Source organism: Bombus affinis, chromosome 1, assembly GCF_024516045.1.
Source record: "Bombus affinis isolate iyBomAffi1 chromosome 1, iyBomAffi1.2, whole genome shotgun sequence".
NCBI lineage: Eukaryota > Metazoa > Arthropoda > Insecta > Hymenoptera > Apidae > Bombus > Bombus affinis.
The window spans coordinates 6,375,942-6,402,729 of NC_066344.1; the positions used below are offsets into that span (position 1 = coordinate 6,375,942).

A 26,788-nucleotide genomic window follows, 5' to 3' on the forward strand; every position below is an offset into this window, starting at 1 on the left:
AACACTTTCAGGAGTCTGTGTATATTCAGCGAAAACGTTGATTTTTGTACATTTTTAATTGGCAATGATGACATAACACTGCACGGTAAATCATCTAGTCACGATGTTGCATGCCTTTCAGTTCATTGTTATCGGATCAATTGCAATGAATTATTTCGCGTGCTGGATTCACGTAACCGGTTTACGAGCAGCCACACGGATAACAGTCAGTTCAAGTGTAGTGGGCCGATTTCCGCATTAAAATTTCAAATTTCAATCGTAACTCGAGCTGCGGGGAATCATCTAAATTCGTCTTGCTCACGCCACCGCGAAATTACCGGCACGTGTGCGCGAAATTCAACAATCACTGTCATTTTGATCGAAATGAAAACCGACTGATTAATTTTCATCCAGGCATTTTATTTTTATTTTATTTCTTTGTTTTTCAAAAGATGTCATTTGCAAGTCGAACGCATTTCGGTATACATATTGAGAAAATTGACATATTTCTCACGATAGAATTTAATATAATTACGAATCGAAGGGATGCACAGTTTAAAATTTTTATTTAACTACTGTCTTACAATATATAGGACAAACTTTGTATCCTTTTACGTTCTTTTTAATTGCTGTTCGTTTTCCTTTTCGTTGGGAGATGTTTTTTTTATTTTGCTTGTATTTAGAAAATGGGAAGCAATTTTCTAGAGAAATATTTGTAATTACACGTAAGAGAAAGAGCAATTTGGTTTGAAAAAATACAAAAAAATCACCAGTAAATTTCTTGCAAAATATTTACATGTACGATCAATAATTTGTTTCGCAGCTTTTCGCGTTTATTAACAATTTATACGAAGTAACTACTCTGACAGAAGATAGATTCTACATAGAAGTAAAGCGATCTTGAAAATGAACCATTGTAAGGTTAATGTTAATAAAAATGTTTACATTTTCAACCAAAATTTCACATTTTAATACTTCTTCATAAATATTATTTGTTATTCGTGTTATTACTTTAAAAATATGTGACACTTATCCACATTAATAAATATCGTATAGGCAATAATCATGTTTACATAATAATTTAGCAATTAATAAATTTACAAGCTGTAAGTTATAGGATGTAAACATTGTATAACTAATAGGACGCTCAGATAACTTGTTATTTATAAAATTTATATATACCACTTTATTTATTTCATTACTAAACCTGTTGCGCAAAAGAATATTTTATAGATGTCTGCGTAATTTAAACGAGAACTACATGGTAATATAGCGCTTTCCTAATATACTTATTTCCGGACTTTCCTTTTACTTGGTATCTAAAACGAAGTATTTCGATATTTTATGCAAAAATATTAAAGATAGTGTATAACCTTAAACGTTTGAAAATACGATCTTTTCGATAAATATGTGTATATACATTTTTTTTATATAAAAATACGTATTTAGTAGTTTAATGTTTTTAAATTACTTGACAACATATTGAATTTTGAAATCGCTTTTTTGCGAAGGACGAGAAATTTGTTAACCTCTTAACCTACGATTTACGTTTGAGAATTTTGGGCCGAAAACGTAAACAAGCTCGCGCACGACTTGTGTAGTACGTACTACGGGCCATGCCTGTAATATTTACGTTTGGCCCGATCATCGTACTACGAGCTGTGCCCGTAGTTGTAGATTAAGAGGTTGATAATAAGATAATTTTTAAAAGACAAAAATAAAAGTGAAATCAAAATGTTGTAAAGCACACTGTTGCTATTTCATGTGAACAGTTAGAAAGGCGTCTGAGGTTAGATATTAATCCCTTGGATGCTCAATCTGGTCCTTTGCTAGGGGTTGGTAATCTGAACGATAATCTTAAATTTTGCAAGTATCGATTCGTGTACACGTTACCCGTCCATGCTTTCTTCGATTTCCCCCGGTTCGTGAAATTGAAATTGAAATTGAAATCTGAAATTTAAATGCACCACCCTGATGAAGCCGGAGGGTGATATTCGACGAGTGTCGAGGAAGGTTAAAGGAAATAAAAAGGGAAACTGTCGGGATCACTCCAATAAGCAACAGCAAGATAATTACTCCGCTGGCGAGTAAAGACGGCCCGATTTCCGTTATTGGAATTCTTCCTCCTTTTCTCCCGCTCCCTTTTGTTCTTCTTTTATTGCTTCTGGTATCGATGGTAATGGAATTGTCACGTTGCGGAGAAACTCGATACTCGAGTAGATCGTTTCCAATTATTTCTCATGATTATTGAAATATTTTCTTATTATCGATTCCTTTCTTATTGTTTACGAATGTTTAAAGGTTTGAACATTGCTTAATTTGTTTCTGCATTTGCAATACCTCACTGAAATATTCGAACACTTTTAAACAGCTTTTAAGAATATATTATGTGCGTTATACGAAACATTTTAAAATCTTAGTAGTCTTAAGTAGCTTAAGTAGTAACTATAGTCAATTATCTATTATATCACTAAATCTCAATCCGCAGTGCGACAATTTTTGACACTTTCTATATCTTTCAGATAACTATTCACGCGGTATGTTAATTTTAATTAATATTAATAAATCTATATTTGCAGTAAATATTTTGTAACTCTTATGGGTTATTTTCTCATATGGTTTCAAACTTTACCAATAAAATCGTACCAACCGTATTTTAGTGATAACGAGATTTTCTAAATATTTTATATAATACGTACTATATAGATATACAAGCGATGGCAAGTGTCCAAATACTTTCATGAGCAACTATATCTCGTTAAATATTTACAAGCCTTTAATTGTCCTTTAATTAAAGAAATAAAGTTACAAGTTCATATTTCTCTTTTTAATTTTTTAAATTTATTTTATTTATAATTACTTTATTATCCAAATAATTAGAAAAACGTGTTGTTTCATTTAATCTACACTCGAAATCGTTTTGACGAAACAGAAACATGCAGTTTATAGTTCACAGCTAGTTGGTATACAATATTCTATTTCGATGAGGACTAAGGCTGATAGTGTTGATCGTTATTAAAGAGCCTTTCCGCTCTTCCTCCAAGATCTTCCCTTAATTAAGAATAGGAAAAAGTACTTTTCGTATTAAGAAAATCCTCTTAGAAACCCTGCGTTACTCCTCTTCAAGTCTCCCTCTATCTTATTAAATTTATTCTTATTAAATAAGTTTTGTTCTCTCGTCGCGTTATGAATTTATGAAAAGCGAGTTCTGAAACGTAATTAACTTAATCGTGTTCAATTTTTTCAAAATATCGTGTTATTTAAAGCGGCTTGAAGAAAAGCGACAAGATTTATTATTGCGAATGTGGTTAAAAAGATAACAACACGGCTGTTAGATAGATAGCTGTCAGATAGTAAATTACAGTATTTTGTCGAATAAGAAACTTTTCTTTTTTCTTTCTTTTTTAGAAATCAACTTGATTGATAGTCCATTTTGTGTAACTTGTGTAATCATTCAGTTTTTGTTCTTTTCATAACGCGAGAGAAATTGATCTTCGCGATATTTTGTTGAACTATTAATCCTCTTAAGAAATCGAAATTAAAAACTATCAATATAATTGCTATAACCCTAGTAGAATATATGGCTTTATTAACCTACTTTTACCTCTTCACAAATTCCTGAATTTCTCCAAATTGGCTCTTGTATCACGATTGCCCTAATAGCAAGTTGGAAAAATTCTTAACTATGTACTTCACTATAATTAGTTATCGTCACAACTCCGAAAGTCGTGGATGAAACTTTCCACGAGACATTCTTTCACCGAGATAATTACCAAAATTGCTTTCGTCGACTCAAAATATTCTTGCGTATTCAACGTCGTCGTTACCGACGTCAGTGCACAAAACAATTTCTATTGCTCTTATTACGGAGTTCGTTGAAACGAATTCGCTGGTACATTTTCGTCCGACATTACGTTAAATCCTATCGAAAGTACTACTTCTTCTCCGGATCCTTATTACCATTATACTTTTATGGTCGCATCATCAAAGTTTCTTTCTTATTTCTTGCAGAGATTTCGAGGCTGGCATGAAGTGCATCCAGACGTACACGTTGGATTGTCTGCAGGAGAAACAAAGGGAACACTTCAACTCATTGTACGCGGGCACCAACAAGGTGGTCATGGAGCTGTGTCAAGATGGCCCTTATCAGGACGGTAAGTTGAATAACTACGTTGTTGCCATTACCTCAATGCAATTATAAGGTGGTTCTTGTCTAGTTGGTCTCGAAGATTGAATTGAACTTGGCAACCTGATATTTGGTACAGTACCAAGTATCAGTGTTAATAGAGTACATTGTTATTCTCTTGTAATTGATGTATTATAGGATATATTAATTAATTAATTAATTATTGATTAATTAAATTGAAGTAAAGTTTGTACTATTTGTTGACACTTTTACATGGCTAGAAAAATTTGCTACTATTATTATTACTACTAAACTTGAAAATGAGATGTAGAATCGAATAAGAAAACTTTTTGTAGACGCTATGTTAGTTGAGATTGAATATCGTAATAGAGGACCATATTATTATCGTTAATACTTGCCGAACTAAAATATCATGATGCCAGGATATTTTTTTAAACGCCAAATCTAATTTATCTCATTTTTAGATATAATATATTTAATATTATATACTTTAGAGCAATGGGTTGAATTGTTATATTTATAGTTGATATTTCTGTAATTCTGGATAATAGCATTTCATTGAAAGAATTAACCAATATTACCAGTTGTCAACAATACCTATTCATAGCTATATTAATTAATTAAATTTTTTTTTCCTTTCATATTTGAGTCTTTTGTCTCTACATGTCTCTGTCTAAAGTCTACATGCGGCACAAAGCTATTACTTTGTGTAAAATCTGTTCCTTTTCTGTGTTTGCCATTCCTTGATTCGATGTTGTTCTTATAATAGAAATGGGTCGTTGTCGAATTATGAATTTTGTAGCAGCCTAAGATCTTAATTCTAAAGATATATTTGGTTGGCACATCAACATGTGGAAATATCTCGAGTCGACTTGTATCCAGGTTGAATACAAAATTATTAAGACGAATATCTTACAATTTATGTACGTTTTTTAATCTGTTGATCTATTTCCGAAGAGCAATTTCTCTTATCTGAAACATCTTTGAATTATAAGTCGAAATTTGAAATTGAAACTAATAGTAGATCATCATTATAAGTTAGCACGTATAAGTTTAATAGTTTTACCATAGTCTTGTACCATTATTATATTATTTATTATTTGTTTTTAGATTGTATATCAGATTGTATATAGTTCTTATAATTTTTTACACCATGTAGTACATTTTTGTCTTTCATTTTGATCTGTTTTCATTCTTGGTTCCACTAACACTGTTCTTTATTTATATATATCATACCAACATTTGGTTTCAATAGCTTGTAATTTACCCTTGAACATGAATCAGCTTGCCAAAAGAGTAACTATTTTTAGTTAATAGTTATACAAGTTTCTTAATCAATGTTTCTATGAAATGACACGCATATAAATTTTACAACATTCTCAAACAGGGCATCTATAATACGTTTAAATCACCGAATGTTATGATTTTATTTACGACAAAAAATAAAAATAATATCGTTCATTAAGTATCTTATGCTATAAAAAAAAATTGCATTTTCCTACCTACGTAGCTTCTCTCATTTCATACAACTCTTTGGTCATTTAATTTCCTCCTACAATTTTTTCATCAATCTATAATATATTATTAACTTCTCCGCAAACGTTTATTCACACACGTGTATGTAAGTAGGTACACGTAATATCTGATGGATTTTACATCGCGTTTGTCATACTAGGAGATATTACCAATCGTTTTTGGATGCCAGGATCGAGCATGCTGTCGATATTCGGGTAATCTCCAGAGTACCGAATACATTATTGACTCCAATAGCCAATAGATTCGAACTGCTCGCACATATTATACACGGTTCCATAGTTTTGTCGTGAAATGCATCCTGTGATAATCATCACAGAATGCGTCTTTCGTGGGACTTCAAGATTTCAATTTACATAATGTTATCGCGAATTATATGCTGATCGTTCTATGCTTCGTTATTTTTGCATAAGTTTCTTTTTTTATGATATGTTGCTTTCTGGTGGCATTTTCCCAATTTCAACCTCGTGAGGAGCTCTTGCTATCAAAGAATAATACATTTTTGCTATTGGAATCTACATATCTGTTCAATTATGCTGATATTCGTTCGCATTGTGGAATATTTGCAAAAATATGTAGGTGGTTTGAGGCTATTTGTTTATCAGTTGTGTTACATAGTTCGACGATTTTGATAATGACATTATTCAATTTTTTATTAAATGAAAAGTTGATTATTTTTACTAGATATTTTCTAATTGTTTCATTATATAGGAATCAAGTAATCTATTTAAGAAGAGGTGTTATTTTTCAATTCCATCTAACACGGAGTAATCAACTATAATTCTTTTTCTTATAAACAAACCGAGTTCTAACCGTACAATGTCTCATTAAATGTTGAATATTATAATTTATTAAAAGTAATATTTACGTCTATAAATGTGTCGTGCTATGTTTCCTCCCGTTAGTCAAATCATTTTTTCTTTTTTCCCTTTTGTTTCACTTTTTTACGTTGCTCTGCAGCGTTAATTCGTAGAAAATTGTATAAATATTTTCATATTATTATAACGATCACTATTTATTACAGTGACACGTTTCATAGGATTTTTGTCTGGTAGCGGTTTTCTTTATGCATTTTGTAATATTAGTAACATTAATACAGTGAAATAGAATTTTGCCAAAGTATGATTGATCCTGCCATATTAACTATTCTAGTTAGTACAATTATTTACATGGAATTTAAATTGGAATATCCAAGCATGATATTTCCAACATTTATTTTTAACACAGAACTCTGCTCGATACAAAACTCCGCGATATTGAGCACTCGATATCTATCCGTTTTCGGTATTAGAACTGCGCAAATAAAAAGTTACGTCCCCGGCCAAAGCACTGAATTTATGTCGTTTCCTTTTATACGATTTATTTGATATATTATTTTCGAAAAAAAGAACATTAGTTTTTTTTATTGTTTGCGCATAGAGATGTGTTGTCTGTTGTTTCATCCAGGATTACAACGATAACGTGTAGATACAATCTACATTGTGATCCATTGAATTTTGCTACGTGTTTTTTCTTAACCAGATTCGCTCTATAAAATTGATTATATTTGATAAAACTCGATGAACTTGATAAAAATAAACTTTTGACGACTTTCGATAGAAGAATAGATTTTCGTTTTTAATGTTACATAGAGTCAATAAAGTTCTTAAAAGCTCTGAATAAATTCTATTAAAATGTTGGCTTGTTTAAACTATTTGTAGTTATATCAATGTCTTTTTTAGTACTTAACGTAAAGCGTTAAATTTTACTTCTGAAGTAATTGGAACCATTTTTACATTTCTTAGCTATGATACGTAGTTCTTATATGTTCTGAGATTTTTTTTGTGGATCATTCTGTATACAGACTGAGAAAGAAAGAAGAAAAGAAATTAATGAACGCAAGATTTCTCCTACTGTATTAAATTCATAAAGTCAGTTCTTATTGCTCGAGACCGCATATTATACGAAGGATTTAGAGGACTAAGTTAATTAGCTTTTTAAGTATGTATACAGAGTAACTTTTTATCCGGTTCAGAAGACAAACTTGGAATCTGAGATCAGGGTGGAACATAGTATAAATTCGAATAAATTTCATTTCTTACGCTGAAATGAATCGAATAGGTATTACCATCACAATGCTAATATTTTGTATAATATATAATACCTTCACATTAATATTCATTTAGGGAAAAGCACAGAATATTATTCACTTATTTCACGATTCATGGTATGTCTCTTTTGATATCAATTTATCGATATTTTCAAAATTAACTAAAATTTTACTAAATCATAAAAGAGCAGTTCACTATGTATTCATTAATTCAACGTCACAAAGTTTATATATATATATATATGGCATATTCATTTAACAGAAAAATTACCGGGAAAGTCAATATATCTAATTTATAATTTTTTATAGAAATTTTCTAGCGATAAGTTATTAGAAATACGTAGATCGACATAGAACTATATACTTTTACATACATGTACTAATATCATTTTTCATCTCTTGTCATTGCTCTTAAAAATAAATTATGTTTACGATATTTCCATTAGCAACAAACCAAGACCTCCAAGAATTACAGAAAATCAATTTGCCTTCCTTACCTTTCAATTCCATAATTACAGAACCTTCTGCTAAATTCTATATGATCCAGTGAACAGGTTAAACAACCTATGTACATGTATGTTAAAAAAAAAACAAAATTTTTCTTGTTATCAAGATTTAGATGATCTCTCTTATCTGTCGAAACGTCAAACTAGGTTTCGACCATTAGCCTGCAATCGACTATTTGGTAGCGTATATACACACGTATCTCCGTTCTCCAAGCAAAAGCAAAGGAAACGGATTCACTGGCCGCTGTTGTTCGCGGACGATACACGAATTGAAACACGCTAAACACTATTCCAGTCCCCAGGGCATGGAACGCGTTATTGAGTCGAGTGGTCATTGAGCTGCGTTGGCCCCGTGTGGCTGGTCGGTCTATAGTGCTATCTCGAAATCGGTTACGCGATTAGCGCCTCGTTAAGAGCAATACCACGGTACGCGACTCGTAACGAGCCCGATTATCGACGTCGAACGATCGAGTTTATTCGACAGTCCCGTGTTCGAGCTGTCCTCGTCGCTTGACGTAATTAGATACCATCTCTGTACTTACTTACCACGTGTTTCGCATCATATCAAATTTTAAAGCCCCGCCATTAGAAACCCCGTTCCTCGCCACTAAAGACAATCATTTTTTCACGACGTAATCGTTATTTTAGGAATTTTTGAAATTTTACAAATTTTTCAACTGTTATCGTAGATTCTCACGATTAAATTTCGGATATTTGTACAAATTCGTATTTTCTATAAAAATAACGAAAAGCGGAAGCTAGATATAGAACGCTGTTTTACCTATGAAATGTACTGCAACGAGCAGCATGCATACTTGTTGAATATTTTATATATTTTTGTATATTACGCGCATCTTTTTCCTTCAACTTTCTTATAAATGCATAAGAATTCTTAAACTATTCATAATTTATGTGAAGAGATTCTAGCCTGTATATACGAACGTGATAAATATTATAAAAGCATGGATTAGAATGAATTATTAGATATTCAGTAGAAATAAGTATATTATTAAATCCTTTTTATAAATTATTATTTATAAAAATATATAAATAAGTATATTATCTTATTCACTGCATATCAACATTTACTGTACTTGCAGTGGCTCTTTTTATGTCTTGTCCCATCAATATTTTGTTTTCATAACTCCCGTACGATAATGGGCCATTATATATAGATTTTCATAATAATATATTGCCTACGTACTGTTTTGATTTCTAAATTAATATTATTGCTCTGTGGAATAAAATATTTAGAAAACAGGGATGGATATTCTACATGTGCACATTGTGTATACGTTAGAGATGATGTACGCTAATCATAAAAATATATGTACAGATATTACGTAATTATAATAATCAGATTTCGTTATTACGGAAATTTCAATATCAGAAAATTAGTCACAATCAATCTAAACGTAATTAATGCACGATAATGCATGTGTATAGTTAGAATTAGCAACTTAAGAGGTGAATTGGCTATCGAAAGAGACGAAAAAAGGAAAACTGACCAAAATCGATGCGACGACATGAGAAATATGTACGCAGTTTTCCACGTTTCCCTGTACGTCAATATTGATAATCGACTTCAGAAATGGTGGACCGTTCATTCGATTTACCTGTGATGCTGGTCCTGTAATTAATGTTATTATGTTTATTCAAGTTTTCGCTCGATGTACCGCGGGAAACTCACGGAAATATACAACGTGCCGCTGGAAAATTAATAACATGTCGATGTATGAACGATGGTTGTTTGCCGAAGCAACATTGAAGATAAAGAGACTTCATTACATATATGTATATGTATATATCTATATGGTCGTAATTATTCTTGCGTATGTATGTGTTTGGATATATCCACCGCAGTTTGTGTTCGAACGATTATTATTGAATCTCGATTGTTTTTCTAATACCAATTTCTGGCGATGTAAATATTCGTCCTGATGTTGGTTGATAACGATTATTAATTTTAGATCTTCGTGAAACCATCGACTAACTCGTCTGTGATGGAACTATTTCCAAAATTAATCTGGATTAAATAACTTTATTTTATCATTTTCGGAAAAATCTATGTTCTTATCTTCTTCGTGTCTTGTATTTAAATATTATAATTTTTTTTCTTTGAACCATCAGAATAGCAAACGAATATTAAAAAGTAATAAAAATGTAAACTAATATTCGATATATACATATTGGACATGTAGCAAGGCGCTGAATAGCGAATAAATGAGATTATTTCGAGAAGCATGGTAAAAGAAAAATTCGTATTTGGGCTAACATCGTCGTTTCAAAATAGTTTGATTAAGGAACTATCGTTCTACAAAGTGCTTGCGACGAAAATTAAATTAGAACGATAGTTGAATATGCGTGAGAAAGCTAAGTCATCAATCACAAGTAAATTAGAGACGAACAATTTTGCAAAAATGTACTCTGTTAACAATACTCTGATTGCGTGCTACGACGTCGACATTTACGAATTTTCCAGTTCACGGAACAGCAAATTAATTCGACTGTTTTTCTTGTTTCAGAATTCCTACGACATGCACCATGCATGCAAAAGGTGCAACCGAAATACGAGTCCTGTTACTTGAAGTTCCAAAGAATCACTCAGGACCTCGAAAGCGAAAATCAAATTGCGAACCCGAATGAACCCCTTAAACCTTTGTGCTGGTAAGCGAAAATTATAATCTCTCAAGGGGTCCTCTTTAACCTGTTAAGCGGATAGTTCACAAGTTAACATCTCCCTGCGCGGATACATTAAAAATACAAGACGTGAAGAATCTCGTGTAAAGTGTATATAAACGATTTAATTTAATTTCACTCGAGATACGAAATGAGATGGAGTTAATGGACGAAGATTTTCACCTAAAAGACCACTTTGTTTTTAAAAATGTATAGGTTTAACGACTCACGGTTGTTTTAAAGACACGCCATAGAGAAACGATTTTAACTGTATTTCTATGATGGGAAAAAGATACAGTAGTAAAATAATATAGAATAAAATAATGATAACAAATGAAGGAATTTTAACGAGTCTGAAAAAAAGGAACGTAAATTTAAAAACATAAATAATATAAATAGTAGTAAATATGAAAGTAGTACAACCTCCGTAGTTTTGCTTTAACCGTTTCTTAATGCATAAAATATATAAAATCTCATTCGAGACTGGATAAAAACAAACTAAAAACGCTGTTTGTGGAAAGCTCGAAAAAAAATTTTTTTTTTGCGACGCGTGTCCAAAATAGCGTAACGTATTATGTAAAACTTTTATAGTCTCCATTGGAACTTTCATTGACGCACAAACGTACGTCTTTATCTTTTTTTCTCTTTCAGGTTTCATTAGGTATTATAAGTATTCTTAGCCTTAAAAACATATCAATATTATGACCTCATCTACGTATCACAATACCTCTTTTAGAATTCAATTTAACGGTTTTTTTCTACATATGTATTGGGTATTGAAAACCGTGCAATGCGCAAGACGATATTGTTTATTAGTATTTAAATTACAGTTAAAATAAACGAGGACAGATAAATAAAACGAAAAATAATTTCTATCGCGTAAGCAGCGTTGCAGTAGTTTTATGCACATCGTATTTGGTATTAATGTATTTCCATATGTACATATGTAATCGTTGGAATAAAATTACGGATCAGCCTTGACTTTTGTTAATGTCTCGATTGTATCCGTTACGCTTTTGCGTGAATCCGCTGAATGTACGTATCCGACCGAATCTACCGTTGCCGTCAAAAAGGCTATACAAAATTATATAATACGTTTTTCCTTCTAACAATACCATAACGATTGCGTCGGATACTTGTATGTTTTTTTACATTTTTACATTTTTTTATTTTGCCTTTTTCAATTATTTATAGTAAGCAGGGATGATATAAAAAGAAATGTTTTAAAATGAAATCGCAGTTTATTGTCATTTCACGTATAAACGCGATTGTATTATTCTGTTTGTCTTTGATATCGTAGAATATTTGACTTTTCATGTCTGAAAAATGCAATGAAATGAGCATTAATTTACAAACATTATTCGTCGTTTTCACGTTTTTACGGATCAGGAAATGAAAGGATGTTTGCTTTTCATTCTCGTATTTCTGTTGCGAATGACAAAGCACAACTTAGAGCATAGTCGATACTACGCTATCAACACGACGAGCATCATGTATAACCTCGGAAACATGAATACTCTTGTATGTAAAAAATTTAATTAAAATTTTACTCTCGAGCTAAGTCAGGCAAGCGTCTGATCGAAAATTCTATTCAGTCTGCCCCTTGTGCCGTGAAGGAATTTTTATAAGAATTCCGTAAAAAGAAATGTAGTTAAAATTTCTTCGCGTTGGCAACCGTGTAAGGATATTGTGAAAATTATTACTCTTAAAGGATGATAAAAATTGTTATGAGGACTTATTAAAAAAAATTCACGAAATTTCATGCAATTTTTCAATATTTATAGTATTTGATGGATGGAAATTTCGTTGGTGCAGTTTTAACGGTGCTGGTTGCTTTTGAACGTATTATAAATTAAGGGTCGAAGACGTAGAACAGAGATAGCTTGAAAGCATTCCCTTTGGGCGAGTTATATTGTTAAGCACATTAAACGTAATAGGACGTGCACGAAAAGATTTAATGTAAAAAGAGCTTGCACGGTGAAAGGTGCAATTGAATTTACGCGATAAGAGAGTTAAGGGAGCGTCGTGTTCATATGCGGCGGGATGTGTTTGAAATTCTTTTTTCCTCTCGTGTGCTCAGCCATTTCTATTCCCGCTCGGCTCGCTTTCTGCTTCTTCTTCTCTATCACTCTCTTCCTCTTTACGCCCGCTGTTTCTTCCATTTGCCTCCCTGGTTTTTGTTTCTTCCCTCTATTCTGCATCGTTTTGCTTTTTTCTCCACCGTTTCACTTTGCTCCTACTTTGTTTTTCCTTTCTTTTTTCCATTCAGCTTCTGTATTTCTATCTTCTCCATTTTACTGTTTCTGCGGCTAATTGTTTCCTAAATTCGTATCACTTCCCTTCTTTGTCGTTTTACTCGCTGCTACGTTTTTTCTTTCCTGTACTCGAGCGTGTTTTCTTGTTTTCCTACGTTTCTGTATAATTACATTTCTTTTCATTCGAATAAATAACAAGAATCGCTAGTTCTTTTTGTTTTTGTTTTTTTTACAGTTACAGTTATATCGATATCAGTCTCTTGTATTTAATTTCACTGCGTTCTTTTTTTCTACACTCTTATCTTTTATATTCTGTTTCTTTCCTTTTTTTTAACTTTCTATTTTTGTCTTTTTCATTTCCTTCTCTCAAATAATTTTATATATTTACCTCTTCTCTAATTTTCTTTAGAATTATTACAATCTGTCTTCTACTGTTACGATACTTTTTATTCTTTTATTTTAATTTATACAATCATGGTTCGTTCTTTTTTATTACTTCACTATTCTCCCTTTCTCTATTACAGTTTTCTCTCACTTATAATTTGCACTTTAATTCTTAATTTTTCATTCTCCTTCGTGTAATTTCGAGCTATAATTAATTTTCCAACTTTTCCCCTTTCATGCTTCCATTTTCTATTTCATTTGTTCCCCTCCTTTTCTCCTTCTGTTTTACCCGTTCCCTTCCCGTTCTTTCCTCGTCTGTCTCTCACTCTTCTTATCCCTTTCTCTTTTTGTCAACCATCTCCGACTTCTTCGAGCGGGTGATGCACAATTTCAAAAGCTGCAACAGACCGTGGCGTAGATAAGCTAATGACATTACGTTCTATATACAGGCATCAGCGTGAAAAGCTTCCTCCCTCGCGTCATGTTTACACGGCTTCGTCGAAAAAAAAAGAGAGGAAAAAGTACAAACGCGATGAAAAGCTAGTAGCGAACGCGTAACTACAATGCGAATACGTATCGAACGTTGCGCATTATTTTCTTCCATGTTATTTCTCTCTTCTTTTTTTTTTTTTTTTTACATCTCTTGATATTTCTGCGTTTTTCATTGCGGTTATTCCGAATAACAACAGAAAGAATTTTTTAAATCGCTGTTCAATTATTAACTTTTCTGCATTTTTCAGGTCATTTTCCATCGAATCGTATTTCCTATCGGTAGAAAATTGCTTAAGTACGAAGAAAATAAGAGAGAATTGTTACCGATAATAAGATAACAATTTTTATCTAAGTTTTCTATAGATGATATCTTTCATCCATTCTTTTTTTCATTTTCTTCCTGTTCGTTTTACATTTTTTTTTTTTTTTTTTTTATGTATTCAATTTTTCTCTTGTATTATGCTAGATATTTTCTTATCATCGACGATGAAGAAGAAACAGGTATTTCATAAAATTGAATGTATAATATGTATAATGGCAACTGTTCTCTCCGAACAGAAGATTAAGAAATTTTTATTATTAACATGGAACAGAGAGATGCGATTTTGAATATTTTATATTTTTCGTATATTGCGAACCAGCGCTTCTCTAGATTAAAGCTTTAATCTCATCGAACTAAAGTGCGTATATGCGCAAGCTTCTTTCTTTCCTTTTTGAATTCTTTTTTTTATGTAAATCGATTAGACGCGTTCGAAATAACTTTATGCAATAACTGTGTATCTCATCTGTACGTATATCGAAACGAGTTATTTCGATAATCCTGCGATATTTAAATTCGTTAAAATGCACGAGTTATTTAAAATTTCTTCAATAGGTACAATCGATTCTATTTTTTAAGCGGTATGCGTATATTGTTATACTCTTTTTTATATCCACAATATACGTACGAAACGATACTGAAAGAATCTACAAATAAGAAATATTTTCTATAGAAAAATTGATCAATAAAAGTAAGAGCAAAGTCTCAGAAATAATTCCTCCGTGAAACTTTGTTTCATATAGTATTTTTGAACAATGGAATTCAAAAGCTGTTCAATCTGTTGTTGTTTTGATAAACGACAGATGGCTAGTATCCCGGAACTCTGATAGGAAGTTTTATTCCAAAAGATGGTGGAATTACGCGTGTCTCATTTTGACGTCGATTTATGGCACCGCGGACAACTAATGTATTGTACTAACAGCGCGTAAATCCATCTTCGAATCAGTCTATTCTTTGTCATTTGCCGAAACTTTTTCCCCTTTAGTCTTGAATTTCAATATAAAGTTAGACATTCCGTATTGAAATCATAAATAACGACTCGGCCAATTTTCTGTACCTTTTTCATAATGTACAATAGCGACAACATATACAATAGGATACATAATATTCCACAATTAATGTTCTTTTGCGAAAACGTGAGATTTTGCGCAGTTTCATCGATGTTCTGTAGGGTGGGGGGCAGGGGGATTTGAACGTCGCCGTTGAAATACGAGGAAAAAAAATTCGGCGAACCTATAGTTGAAATCGTATAAATACGTTTAATTAAAATCCCGGATACGCTTCCATGGATTTTTCCGCCGATGATATTTTCACATGAGATATTTTCCACCGCATTATAGGCTTCACACACCAATACTCTCGTACTGTGAAAAATTGGCAGATTGTGTTTCTTCAATGTTACACGGAGATACGATGGATTTGTAATAAATTGTTTTAGTTTCAAAGAAATTGATTCAGAGTACTTCTTATAGGTATGTCTGAGATGCCAGTCTATGAATTAATTTTCGTTTGTAATATTGTGTCAGCATATCGTTAAATATGAAATGTATTTAGTTTCAAGAAACTACGTACATATTAAATTCATGCTGTCAATGTGTTTGAAGATACATACATATTACATTGGTTGTTTCATATTCATTCTGTTTTTGCATTGGAATCGTTAGCTCCTCTACCTCTAGTTCTTGACAATCAAATGCAACTACTTTTATATATGAAATATTATACTGCAGATTTGTGCTATGCAACGTTATGGATACAAAGCGTTGTTCTGGATACTTGCTATTGATATCAGACGAAATGAAATTTTTAAATGCAAGCAGAAAGTAAAGATTATGTTACTATAATTTTGGAGCGTCTATTGATTTTCCACAGGACTCGAAAAAGAAAAAATAAAAATGGAAAAAATTGTCAAGGATCATATATTTTCTTACTTGCTCTAGCAGGAATAAAAATAGATCAATCCATTAGTACTCTGACGTTAACCAAATATTCCATAGATCCAATAAATACAGAATAATGTATTCCACACATTACTAAATGTATACAGCACTATGCAATTACATTAATTTATTAGAATTTACAAAGTAGGAAAATAAATCCCTGCTCTTGAATCCGTCGTATCACTCAGTATATAAATTCTACGTTACTATTAAGCACAATTTTATTTCAGTGAAATTCAACACGATTTCAATGTTAAATTCGACTATAGTCTACGACATGCAGTTAGGTTTGCTCTGAATATTTATGTTCCAATTTCGCTCGCGTTTCAGTAAACACAAATTTGTATGGTATCGAGAAAATTTCAATATAAAATTTGAAAAAAGAAATCACGCGGATTAACGAGCATTCTTCCGCATTAGCCTTGCACGTAAGAAATCGTTCAACGATGGAAAAACGCAATCGAATAGAAAATAAAGAACGGATGGTTATAATTTATAATTTAAAAGTCTAAAGTAAAAGATTATTTCTCTTGACTCCGCTTTACAAGCTAATATGGACTGTATTATAAGTCAATATAATACAATATTTACAATATCTAATTTTGTTACCAATTATAGGAACATTTCTCAAACAAATTTTTTAGAACGAAATTTTCAAATGACAAAAGTGGATTTGGCTTTGGAAATAGACCAGACGCGTGCAATTTGTTTTATCGTCAAGAATCGTAACCATGATACGTTTCAATCGAGGCGCATTCGTCGCAGGATGTAATATAATTTGCATTTCGTTGCGCGTTTTCAGTCGTTGCGCCGGGAAATTGAAAGAAAAACAAGATTGGCTGCTGCGTTGACAGGAAAGAGACGGGTGTCAAAGAAACTCCGACGTCGAGAGATCTCTCGATTCACGCTTCGCCTTTCGAGTTTTAATATCCGGAACGCTCGCGTGTATCTTATCGTTAGAGCTTGCCGCTTAGAAGCGAGGATGTAATTTGCCAAATGCGTGTTTCATAAAATTATCCCAGCTGTTAATGTCTTGATAGGTTGTTGACAATTTGAAACTCCTGTATTACAAATTGAATAGATAGTATGTTATCTTCCTTGAACTATTTTTAAACTGTGAAATCGTAACATTACGGTACTGTGTTTTACATACGTAGATAATTTCAAAACATTAACAAATTCTTAAATATAAACTGATCGCCTTAGTTTCCAACGAATAACGTATGTGCTATTTTCTAGATTGAACATTTATTCAGATTTTAACGCAAAATATTCGACTGCCACTTACCATAATTTTTTATTATTGTACTATATTTTGTACCGATTAGAACAAATGAAAACCTATTGATATGAAGTCTAGAGAATGGACCGGGAAGTGTAATAATTTTCAATCAACATTATATAGAATGAAGAGGAATAGTTGTTTTCGTTACGATTCCTTTTCCATTCATTAAGCTCGATTATTAATTAATCCTTCGTTATAAATTTCACCAGCTCGCCGTTTGATTTGACCTTCGATATCACAAGTGTATAATGAGGGATATCATTTTTATTTATAACTATATAACTCTTTTGCCTTGTTACTTTCAAACTGGTATTTTCATAAGATAAAGTTAACTAGACTAGTTGACTAGACGAAACGTTCATTTATCTCAAGGTAAAAAATTAATATTGAATTTCGTGTCAGTGTTCATAACAATGTAAAATTAACATTGTAGGAGCGAATAAATTGCTTCATTTTTGAAGATTCCCAGCGAAATCTTGCGATCCAGTTCGGAATTATCAATTAAAACTGGAACGTTCAAGCGCATACACGTGGACATCGTAAATCACCTACAAGACTTACAACGAAATCAAACGAGATGACCTTAAATAGAATTGCTATTGACGAAACTTAGCTTCAAGCAAATTCGCGACAATTATCTGCAAAGTAAAAATTTATGTAAAGATGTATTCGTGTCTTAGCGTGGAAGGTTTCGAGAGATCCTTCTTGCGAATAAACGTTTCAGCTTTGCAGGCTTTAACGTAAAAGCGTAAAAGCATCGAGTGAAAAGTTGAACTACGAAGTTGTGGATAATCGACAGGACTAAAAATGGGATACGTCTGTTGCAGTGGCTTCAGGGAATTTTTGGAATGCTCGCATCATACGATTCGTCGGCAATGTGGCTATGACACAGCTCAATTTGCAAAGGGGTTCCTCGACAGAATGTCGATCTCACTTCTAAAGGTAAATATTTGCCACTTTTGCCTCGGGAGAAACTGTTGTCGCCACAACGAGGCACGTCCGGTCGTGTAATGCTGCAGCTTTCGCGAAGTTACTTAAAATATGTATCTACTGGTTTAACATACAGTGCAAAGTACTTACACGGACTTGTATATCGTTGGGAGACGATGTTATATCCCGATGAAAATTTCACTTTCATCGAAGATATGAACGAATTTTTTAATTTCATTATTCTTTAAGATTTTCATCGCCTTTTAAAAATCTTTCTGCATGTTGTGTACAATACAATTGGATCTATAATTCACCAAGGAGATCAATGAGTACATTTTTTGGCTATTAAATTAATATTTTCAATCTTTTGTTTGATACTTGAAGAGAATCAAAAACGGCAGAATAGATGAGTTCTTTCGTGATAGGTTTATACACGTAAGAGTATGAAAATCGATGCGTGAATTTTCCATTAGGTCTTCTGATAAAACAAATCGGGTGGCTTTTTCTTATCGAAGGTGGTAAAAGAAAATAATTTATTTTCATACACACGTACTTCTTATTTATCCACCAATATCAATTTTTAATTTGCCACAGTTCTCTTTATGTCAGTGTCTCTTACTGCCAATGTTCACTTCGTCAATGATGTTAAAAAATTGCATGATCCAATACAGGCATATTAAATCAACCCTTAAACAATGTAAGCTGTGTCAATACTCGTGCAAGTACAAATGTTTCACGTTTATATCGCTTTCTAAGATATACATTCACATATTATGTAAACTATCGTATTGCGTCAAGTTTAATAGTTTTTTAGTCCATGCAATTTATCTAGTAACGTGGGTCATCGATGACCATCGTCACGTGTCAGCTGGTTAACGTTTTCAATCCACTAGCGATTTTTCCATAACGCTATTAACCTGTACGCGATTTTCGGATGATTTCAGGATCATTGTGCGCCGTATACGGAGCAGGAGTGCTGGATCGGTAGCGGCGCTACTAGCATGTACAAAGTGCAGACACTAGTGGTGGTCGTTTTGGCGGTGCTAGCAAGGTACTTCACGTAAGCGATTAGGCGGCATTCGTAGCCAGAAAAAGGGGACGATTTCCGTGCATCACGAGCGTCGTGCTGAAACCGGGGCCCCCGTTCGTTCTCCGCTTCAGATTCGCCAGAATATTTTTTTATTTTCCGACGAGCAACCAAGAAGAGTGAAAAAGGAGGCACGCGCACGCGAGCAACGAGTGGGTCGAGAGTATTAAGAGAGGCAGCGCGAAGGAGAAAAAGGATAAAGGTAACAAAGACAAAGGGGAAGGATGTGGAGAAAGGAAAAAGGAAGGAGACGCAGGACGAGAAAAAGTTAAGGAAAGGGAATAAACCGGCTGGACACGATCAAAGAGAGGCAGGAAGAAAGTTCTCTCGCCACGTTCTCCGCACGCGAACTTCCTCGCCGCGCTCGTGCGGCAACCGTTTCTCTTTGACGGGAAACGCTCGTGGAAAACAAAGAAGAGAACGTGCTTTCGGACACTGCGACGGGCTTAATCATGCAATCAGAAGGCACGTGCGCCAAGGTGGACGTGTTCCATCGTGCTGTCACCACTGCTCTACTATTCGTAGTGCTTCGATGCTCGAGAATCGAATACATGAGCTGGATCGGTTTAAGATCGGATGCTGAATATAGACGCGCCATGTCTTGATCACGTTTTAAGTTTTTATTTGTCAAATAGCTGCTCTATTCGAGTATTGCCTCGTGCGTCGTACTAAAGGAGAGAACAGAAAGCGTGAAGCTGACGTGATTTAATAGGGGAATACAGATGAAAACGAAAGAAATTTATGAGAGACCATTGGAAGATGTCGATATGATACGTTGAATTCTATTTCGAGCTTTGCTATGAAACAGCAGTGGGAAGGAGGAAATGAAAATTACAGCAGTAACACACGAAAGACTCGATTCTTTGACAATGTGGTCATCGAGTGTTTAATCGTAGATGGACGACGCGTAAAAGCGCTGATACTCGCCTGCTTGGCGCGGAAAAGCCTTTAGAGCTAAAAATGAAACCATTTTCTCATAGCGACGTATAGCGACGAACTATATGAAGAAAAGGGGAATTAAACGTGGAACGCATCTGTTGGCGATAAACTCCGACTAGTCAACATTTCCCATATCTGTTTTCGAAGCGCACGCCTCTCGAAAGAAACCAGTATATCCTAGATCTTTCTAACGAATACTAGATGTGATTGCTTCGAGTAAGAACGAGTAGAAGGTTCGCGCCAAGGATCGGATACCTCAGAAGAACTCCAATTTCACGAGCAGCTTGATGAAGCTGTGGGAAATCAAGCGGAAATGTTGGAGCAAAAAAAGTGTGGATCTTCGGTCCATCGAAAGACCGGTATAATCATTCGAATCTAACGTTTGTTTGAAATATGATAATTCGAAAAGTGTATCCAATTAATTGATTTTTCTGACCGTTTATTTTCTATGTCAATAGCTGCGACGTTTTAGAGCGAACACTGCAAAATATGATTCTAAGAACCTCGCATTCATTTACCTACATTTCAATGAATCGTTAATCGATACAGATACGAGAGCAAATTACGCTAGAAATTTTACCAACAAACGTTCAACTTTATATCAAGAAATGGACGAATGAATAGACTCGAGAGAGTGAAATCACAGGTTTCTATGGGTTCAAACATCTCCGAGATTAAAACCTACGGTACTTTCGTCGCGAATAGCAGATAATAATACAATACCTACTCTCGCTGTTGGATTTACTAGGATCGTCGTTGTAGCGAAACGAGGAACAAGTATTCGAGAAATAGCATCCTTGTCCCTGCGTTCGGGTCGGGAGCCATGGGACACAGAGGCGTCGGAGAAAATCGACAAACGAAGCTGGTATCGCTACAACGGGCTCTTCGTCTTGTCTCGCGAGGAGCGCTTGTTGCAACGAGCGTCTCGTGTACAGTGCTAAGCAAACGTTCGAGAAACGAGGTGAATTGTTGGTCATTGAAAGGAATGACGAAAATGAAGAAAAGTGAAAAGGAAGATGGAGGAGAGAAGAGGGAGGAAAGCGTGTCTTCGTTCAGCGCATAGAAAGACGAAAAATAGCACAGGAGCTTGTGAAAAGAGATTGAAGGAGGAAAGGAAGAAAAGAGGCGACGAATCGTGAGCTGATGAAAATGTGACTCGTTTTGGTTCTCGAAACGCGATTTCGAATAGTTAGAAGCAGCTTCGAATGGCTGAACGTGACAGCGGCGATCACACTGGCTGGTATCTCGGCTGCAGACGATGCGACATTTTTCATCGGTGCGACCTCGTCGAAATGCTGGTGGAACTGTGCTGTTTCAGATGCAGAACGTTCTCTAGTTGCTCGATTGCTTATGCAGTCGACACGCCGCGGGTGGCGTAATCGAAAGGCGGAAAGTGACAAGGAACTGATAGTCTGCAATTGCGTGCGGAACTATTCCTATGGAGATATTCCGGATAGATTTCCAAGGAGAACCTTGCGTCCTAGAAATATCAGTAGAAGTACCAGCTGCTATTAATATGAAACCTCTGAAGAAGTAATTGTACTTCGCCAGATCCTCGCCTCCTTTCGATTATTCCCACTTTGAGGTTATTGATTCTTGTCTCTCATCAGACGATTTCTAAGTTCCGTTTAAACGCTTGTTCTTTGCATATTTTTTTGATACTTCAAGATCGATCAGCAAAAGACAGTAAAGATATCGGACAGTCCATGAACAATTTACAAGATCGTATTATTGCCTTTGTTTTTATAAAGTCATTCGACCCGTTAGCGTCGTTTGTAGAATCTATTTAACTTCAAGACAAAGAAAATTCATCATAATAAATTGGCATTATTTTGCCTTATTGAAGGATAGTTATCATCAATGTTCCTCTCGGACGCCTCTGATTTTATAGTTGGTACAGAAAATATCCTGAAGGACTGTTGTGTCGATACGAACTATCGTTATTCCCTATGCACCCGATCGAGGAGTGTATCGTGGGTCGTAAGTGAAGTGGAAAGGAAGAGGAAGAAAGGAGCGACGAAGCCTTTCAGTGGCTGGAAGAGGACGCTGTTCTTCCACTACGTGCTTCGGCTATCGCTGTAAACAGAGGTAGATAGCGAGCCAACTGTTCGAAGGGTCGATTCTCGTGCTGAAAGGGAATTACTTCCAGCGTGGTAGCTCAGCACGAGTTTCACCAGGGGATCTTAGAGTGCTCGAATCGACTTGACGAGCTTTTGCCTACCTACTGACCGTATTTTTTACCCTCTGACCATATTTCGTTCTAGAGAACACGGTGTTAATTCTGTTGTTGAAGAAAAGAACGTGCAACGATAAGCGGTATGACTCCTTCGTTGAAGGAGGAATTAATTATTGAAGAATTTATAATTCGATATTTATGTGCTAACAAGTTGTGTATTAGTGATAGAATATTGTGAAAAATCACTGCCTTGATCACTTAGTAACACTGATTTTTATTAAAAGGTATCGATACGACAATGTGCTAAAAGGGAGATCCGAAATGAAAAGATGTTTCTTTTGTATTAAAAATTCATTAAACACGGACAATCACAGTTGTGAGTACCTACAAGTATAATTTACTGTTGTGTCGATGAAGAAGAAAAAGAAGAGCAGTGGAAAATCAACATTGTGACTTATAACAATATGTGTTACGTGTTTGAATATAACACGGGCCTATACACTGAATCTCTGTTCAGAAAAGTTAAGAACAATATTACCGAGCCTGTGCCTGGTTCTCAAGTATATCAAATTCCATCTGCCAACGCTTTAAAAATTTTCAATTATAGAAGAATTTACGTAATGTTACGATCACTGCCCACGTTTAATCCAGGAAAATCCAGCAAAATAAACGAATCTTAAGAAGATAACGAAGCCAATCGAGAAACAAAAAACGTGATTAATTTCCGCATGTCTTACAATAAATTGTTGCTTCTCGCAACTCTTTTATATCTGCCACTACGATCAAGCTTAAGAAGAAGAAGAGAGAAAGAAGAAGAGGCTGAAACGCTTCTTACAGAGCGGATTGTGGGTCAGTTGCTTTAAAGCCACTTTGTCACACGCCATATTCCTTCTTGGCAAAAAAGAGGGAGAAACGGTTGACAAGATAGGCGAGAAGCAGAAGAGCAATAAGTGATCAGATCGATTTCGCTGTATCGGGCGATATTATATGGCTTCGATGAAAAATAGATGGTTGAAAGAGGCGGCGCAGGTGTATCGGACAACTGTATGACATTGTCTTTCCACATTAAAGATCCGTTTAAAACGGTCCTCTCTCGAGAACGAGTCGTATGATCGTAAAACACAGAGAATACGTTCCCCGAGAGAATTGTTTAACTTAATTTCAAATAACGTGTCTTCTACTGCCTGAAGCTTGAACGTAGAGAAGACACGTAGCTCTGTTCTGTATCAATCATACGACGTTTTAAATCTAAAACGCGGAAGAAGAGAAAGAGCGATGGAATCGTTCAAAATTATACGCTGTAGCGATCCGTGGAAATTAATGGAAGCGGCAAAAAGAGAAATGAGATCTCGCCGATTCGAGAAGGAAAATTATTACTCTTTTACAAATTTCCTCGTCAACGATGAGGAAGCAGCGAATATATAGTATGTACGCAGAATGTTCTGAATGATTGGGAAAGGCCGGACACGAACGTGGTGTAATGGAAAAGAGGAGAAGAAATGGATCGGGTGTCAGCTGCTTCGACCAGGTCTGATTTTCGTGCACGTACCATTTTCCTGGTTCGACTCGAAACGCGCTCTAAATAGCAAGCGAAACGCGGACTCGAGAAAAATCACTTTCATCGTCGCACGCGACACGTGACCACGTCCACGGAAAAATCACGGACGAACGAGAATTCCGCTCTTTTGCTACGTGTCGTTTCTATCTTAAACGGGTCCTAAACCTGGAACGTGGTTACAGTTTGGGAAACGTCCACGATAGATAACCGTGTACGTGTATTATACCAGACGATTTCTTGCTTATTTCGAACGAAATATCGATCGTGTATTATTTCGATAATCGTTTAGAGCAACCTGTTCGTGGAAAGGTTCCGTAGTATAAAATGGGGAAATTGATCCTTTCTGAAACTTTTATTTTCCAATCGTTTTTCTATACATTGAGAATTAATTCGAATTTATTTTGGAAAACAGCCGATGATTAACTGTTTGTCACATTTAGAACATAGAATGAAAGGTATAGGACATATATCGTGGCGTAGATAATTAATTGTGCAAACTGATATTTGCATTTCAAGTAAACAAGTAGTAAAATTGTTTGACAAATCCTTTCCATAGTCGAAATTTATACGTGTCTGACGGTTATGATTATTAATGGTTTTATATGTCAAACTGACTAATTGAACTTATCGTATAAGCAATTTGAACGAAAGTAACGTAAAAAGAAAAAGAATTTTTGTAACCATTCATGATCTAAGAAAGTCTATACTGGTTTAACGAAAGGTAGAAGTTATTCATTCTCTGGAAGTTTTTTAGTTATTCAGCTATACTAGTGGATTTATTTTGACTTACAAAAGAGACCGGTTAAGACAGTTTGCGGAACAGCACCAACCCTATACGTATAATTATGGTGTTCACTATTTCTTCCATTTCAATATTAGAAAGTAAAGGTAGTTCGTTATATCGATTAAAATCATTCTATAAATTTTCTACTAAGTCATCAACCTCGGTCGAAATAATTCTGTCAATAATGGTTCTTCGCTTCACATATAATAATTTTATAAATTATTATATCCCTGATATTTTTCTAGTTGTCGTGTACAATTTTTGAATATATGCGGAAAAAATGAAAAATAGAATCAGCTTACTGTCATTGTTGGCAACTATGTGCTCTCAACGTTCACATTTCCGTGACACTGGTTACACGAATTGAATTCGATAGAAACCGGATTCCAGGTTCCGTCTCTCGCATCTCGCAGAGACATAGCTGATGCGTGTAATTTATGCATGCTTCCATCACGGTAAGCCTTGTGACGTATCTTGCAACGCGTGACAAATAGATCGTTGCCTTTGAAGCCAACATTGTTGATCCAACGACTCAACGTGAACTCAAATCCAAAGTCAGTCAGACGAATTGAGTAACGATAGAACCTGGTACAGGAATCCTATGTACGACTTATCCTGTTAGTATGGACCGTACGATATCTGTTAAACGTCTTACGTATATCTCATAATCTAATTTACTTAAAGCTTTCGCTATTATGGAGGATCATTGTCGCTGTTTATGAAGTGACCTTCCTTGTGTTACGAGCACGATCCCCGTACGGTTATTCGCCGCACGATCTTCATATTTTTATCGAGAATGATAGAAAACGTTCGAGTTGTACGATACAAAATATAATTATCTAGTCCTTTGAATAATTAAAAATTATGAACATGAACATTATCGATGAATGATATAATATTCACTATAAACAATTGTGACGAGAATACGGACGTACTTCCGTATACGTCAATGATATTTAAAGAGTGAAATTTAGTGCATTTTAGTCGCAAAAGATAAACTATTAGGATTTTAAGGTAAATGAAATTTTTAGAAAAAAATTATTTCGTGGCTAATTAGATAATTTAATATGTAAATAGGTATTGGCATTTATAGCGAAAGGGTTAATGAAGAAGATATGATTCCACTCGAAAATGTTTAGAACATTTCTTTCGTAGGTTAACAAGCAGGTTTTTCAGAAAAGATGCGTCACTTTAATGTTGAACACATAGTAATTTAATTTTTTCCGATGAAACTTAATTTTTCATAATTCTTCAGAAGGTTCACAGCCGAAACGTTGTTTTCCTTCTTTGCCATGTCAGTATAAACGACTTGCTCGTTCCTTCGTCCAGGATAATTCGACTTGTTATTGATTGCTTTTTGAGCGAAAAAGCTCTATTAGTGATAATTCATGTTTATTGACGTGATTATTAGCGGATGTGTCTGCCCTGAATTTGAAAAGAGATTATGTTACTTAATTTCGAATCAAAAAGTTGAAGCTCTTACAATTTAATTAAGGCTTCCGCATGCAAATCCTACCCTTTTGGGAACAGTATCCTGACGTTTAACATTGAAGCTAGTTTCATTTGAGATCAAGAGACACACTGGAATTGTATCGTCCCTTTATACAGTTCGTGAAAGTTTCGCTTTTGCTTGAACGACGGCGTTGCCGTTCCACGGTGATATTCGACTCGAGTAGAAATAGCCAAGAAACTTCCACGGAAAAATT

At 34.5% G+C, this 26,788-nt stretch overlaps 1 protein-coding gene across 1 annotated transcript in view; it reads left to right on the forward strand.

The window, feature by feature from the left end:
* The window catches only part of LOC126920908 (uncharacterized), a 76,602-nt gene extending 50,166 nt beyond the window's left edge, over nucleotides 1–26,436 (forward strand). Inside the window, exons 3-6 of the mRNA XM_050731899.1 lie at nucleotides 3,991–4,133; nucleotides 10,780–10,921; nucleotides 18,436–18,550; nucleotides 19,483–26,436. Of these exons, the coding sequence (XP_050587856.1) occupies nucleotides 3,991–4,133; nucleotides 10,780–10,921; nucleotides 18,436–18,550; nucleotides 19,483–19,602 (520 nt within the window). The 3' untranslated portion in view covers nucleotides 19,603–26,436. The remainder of the gene's footprint in view (nucleotides 1–3,990; nucleotides 4,134–10,779; nucleotides 10,922–18,435; nucleotides 18,551–19,482) is intronic.
* Nucleotides 26,437–26,788: the final 352 nt, after the last annotated feature.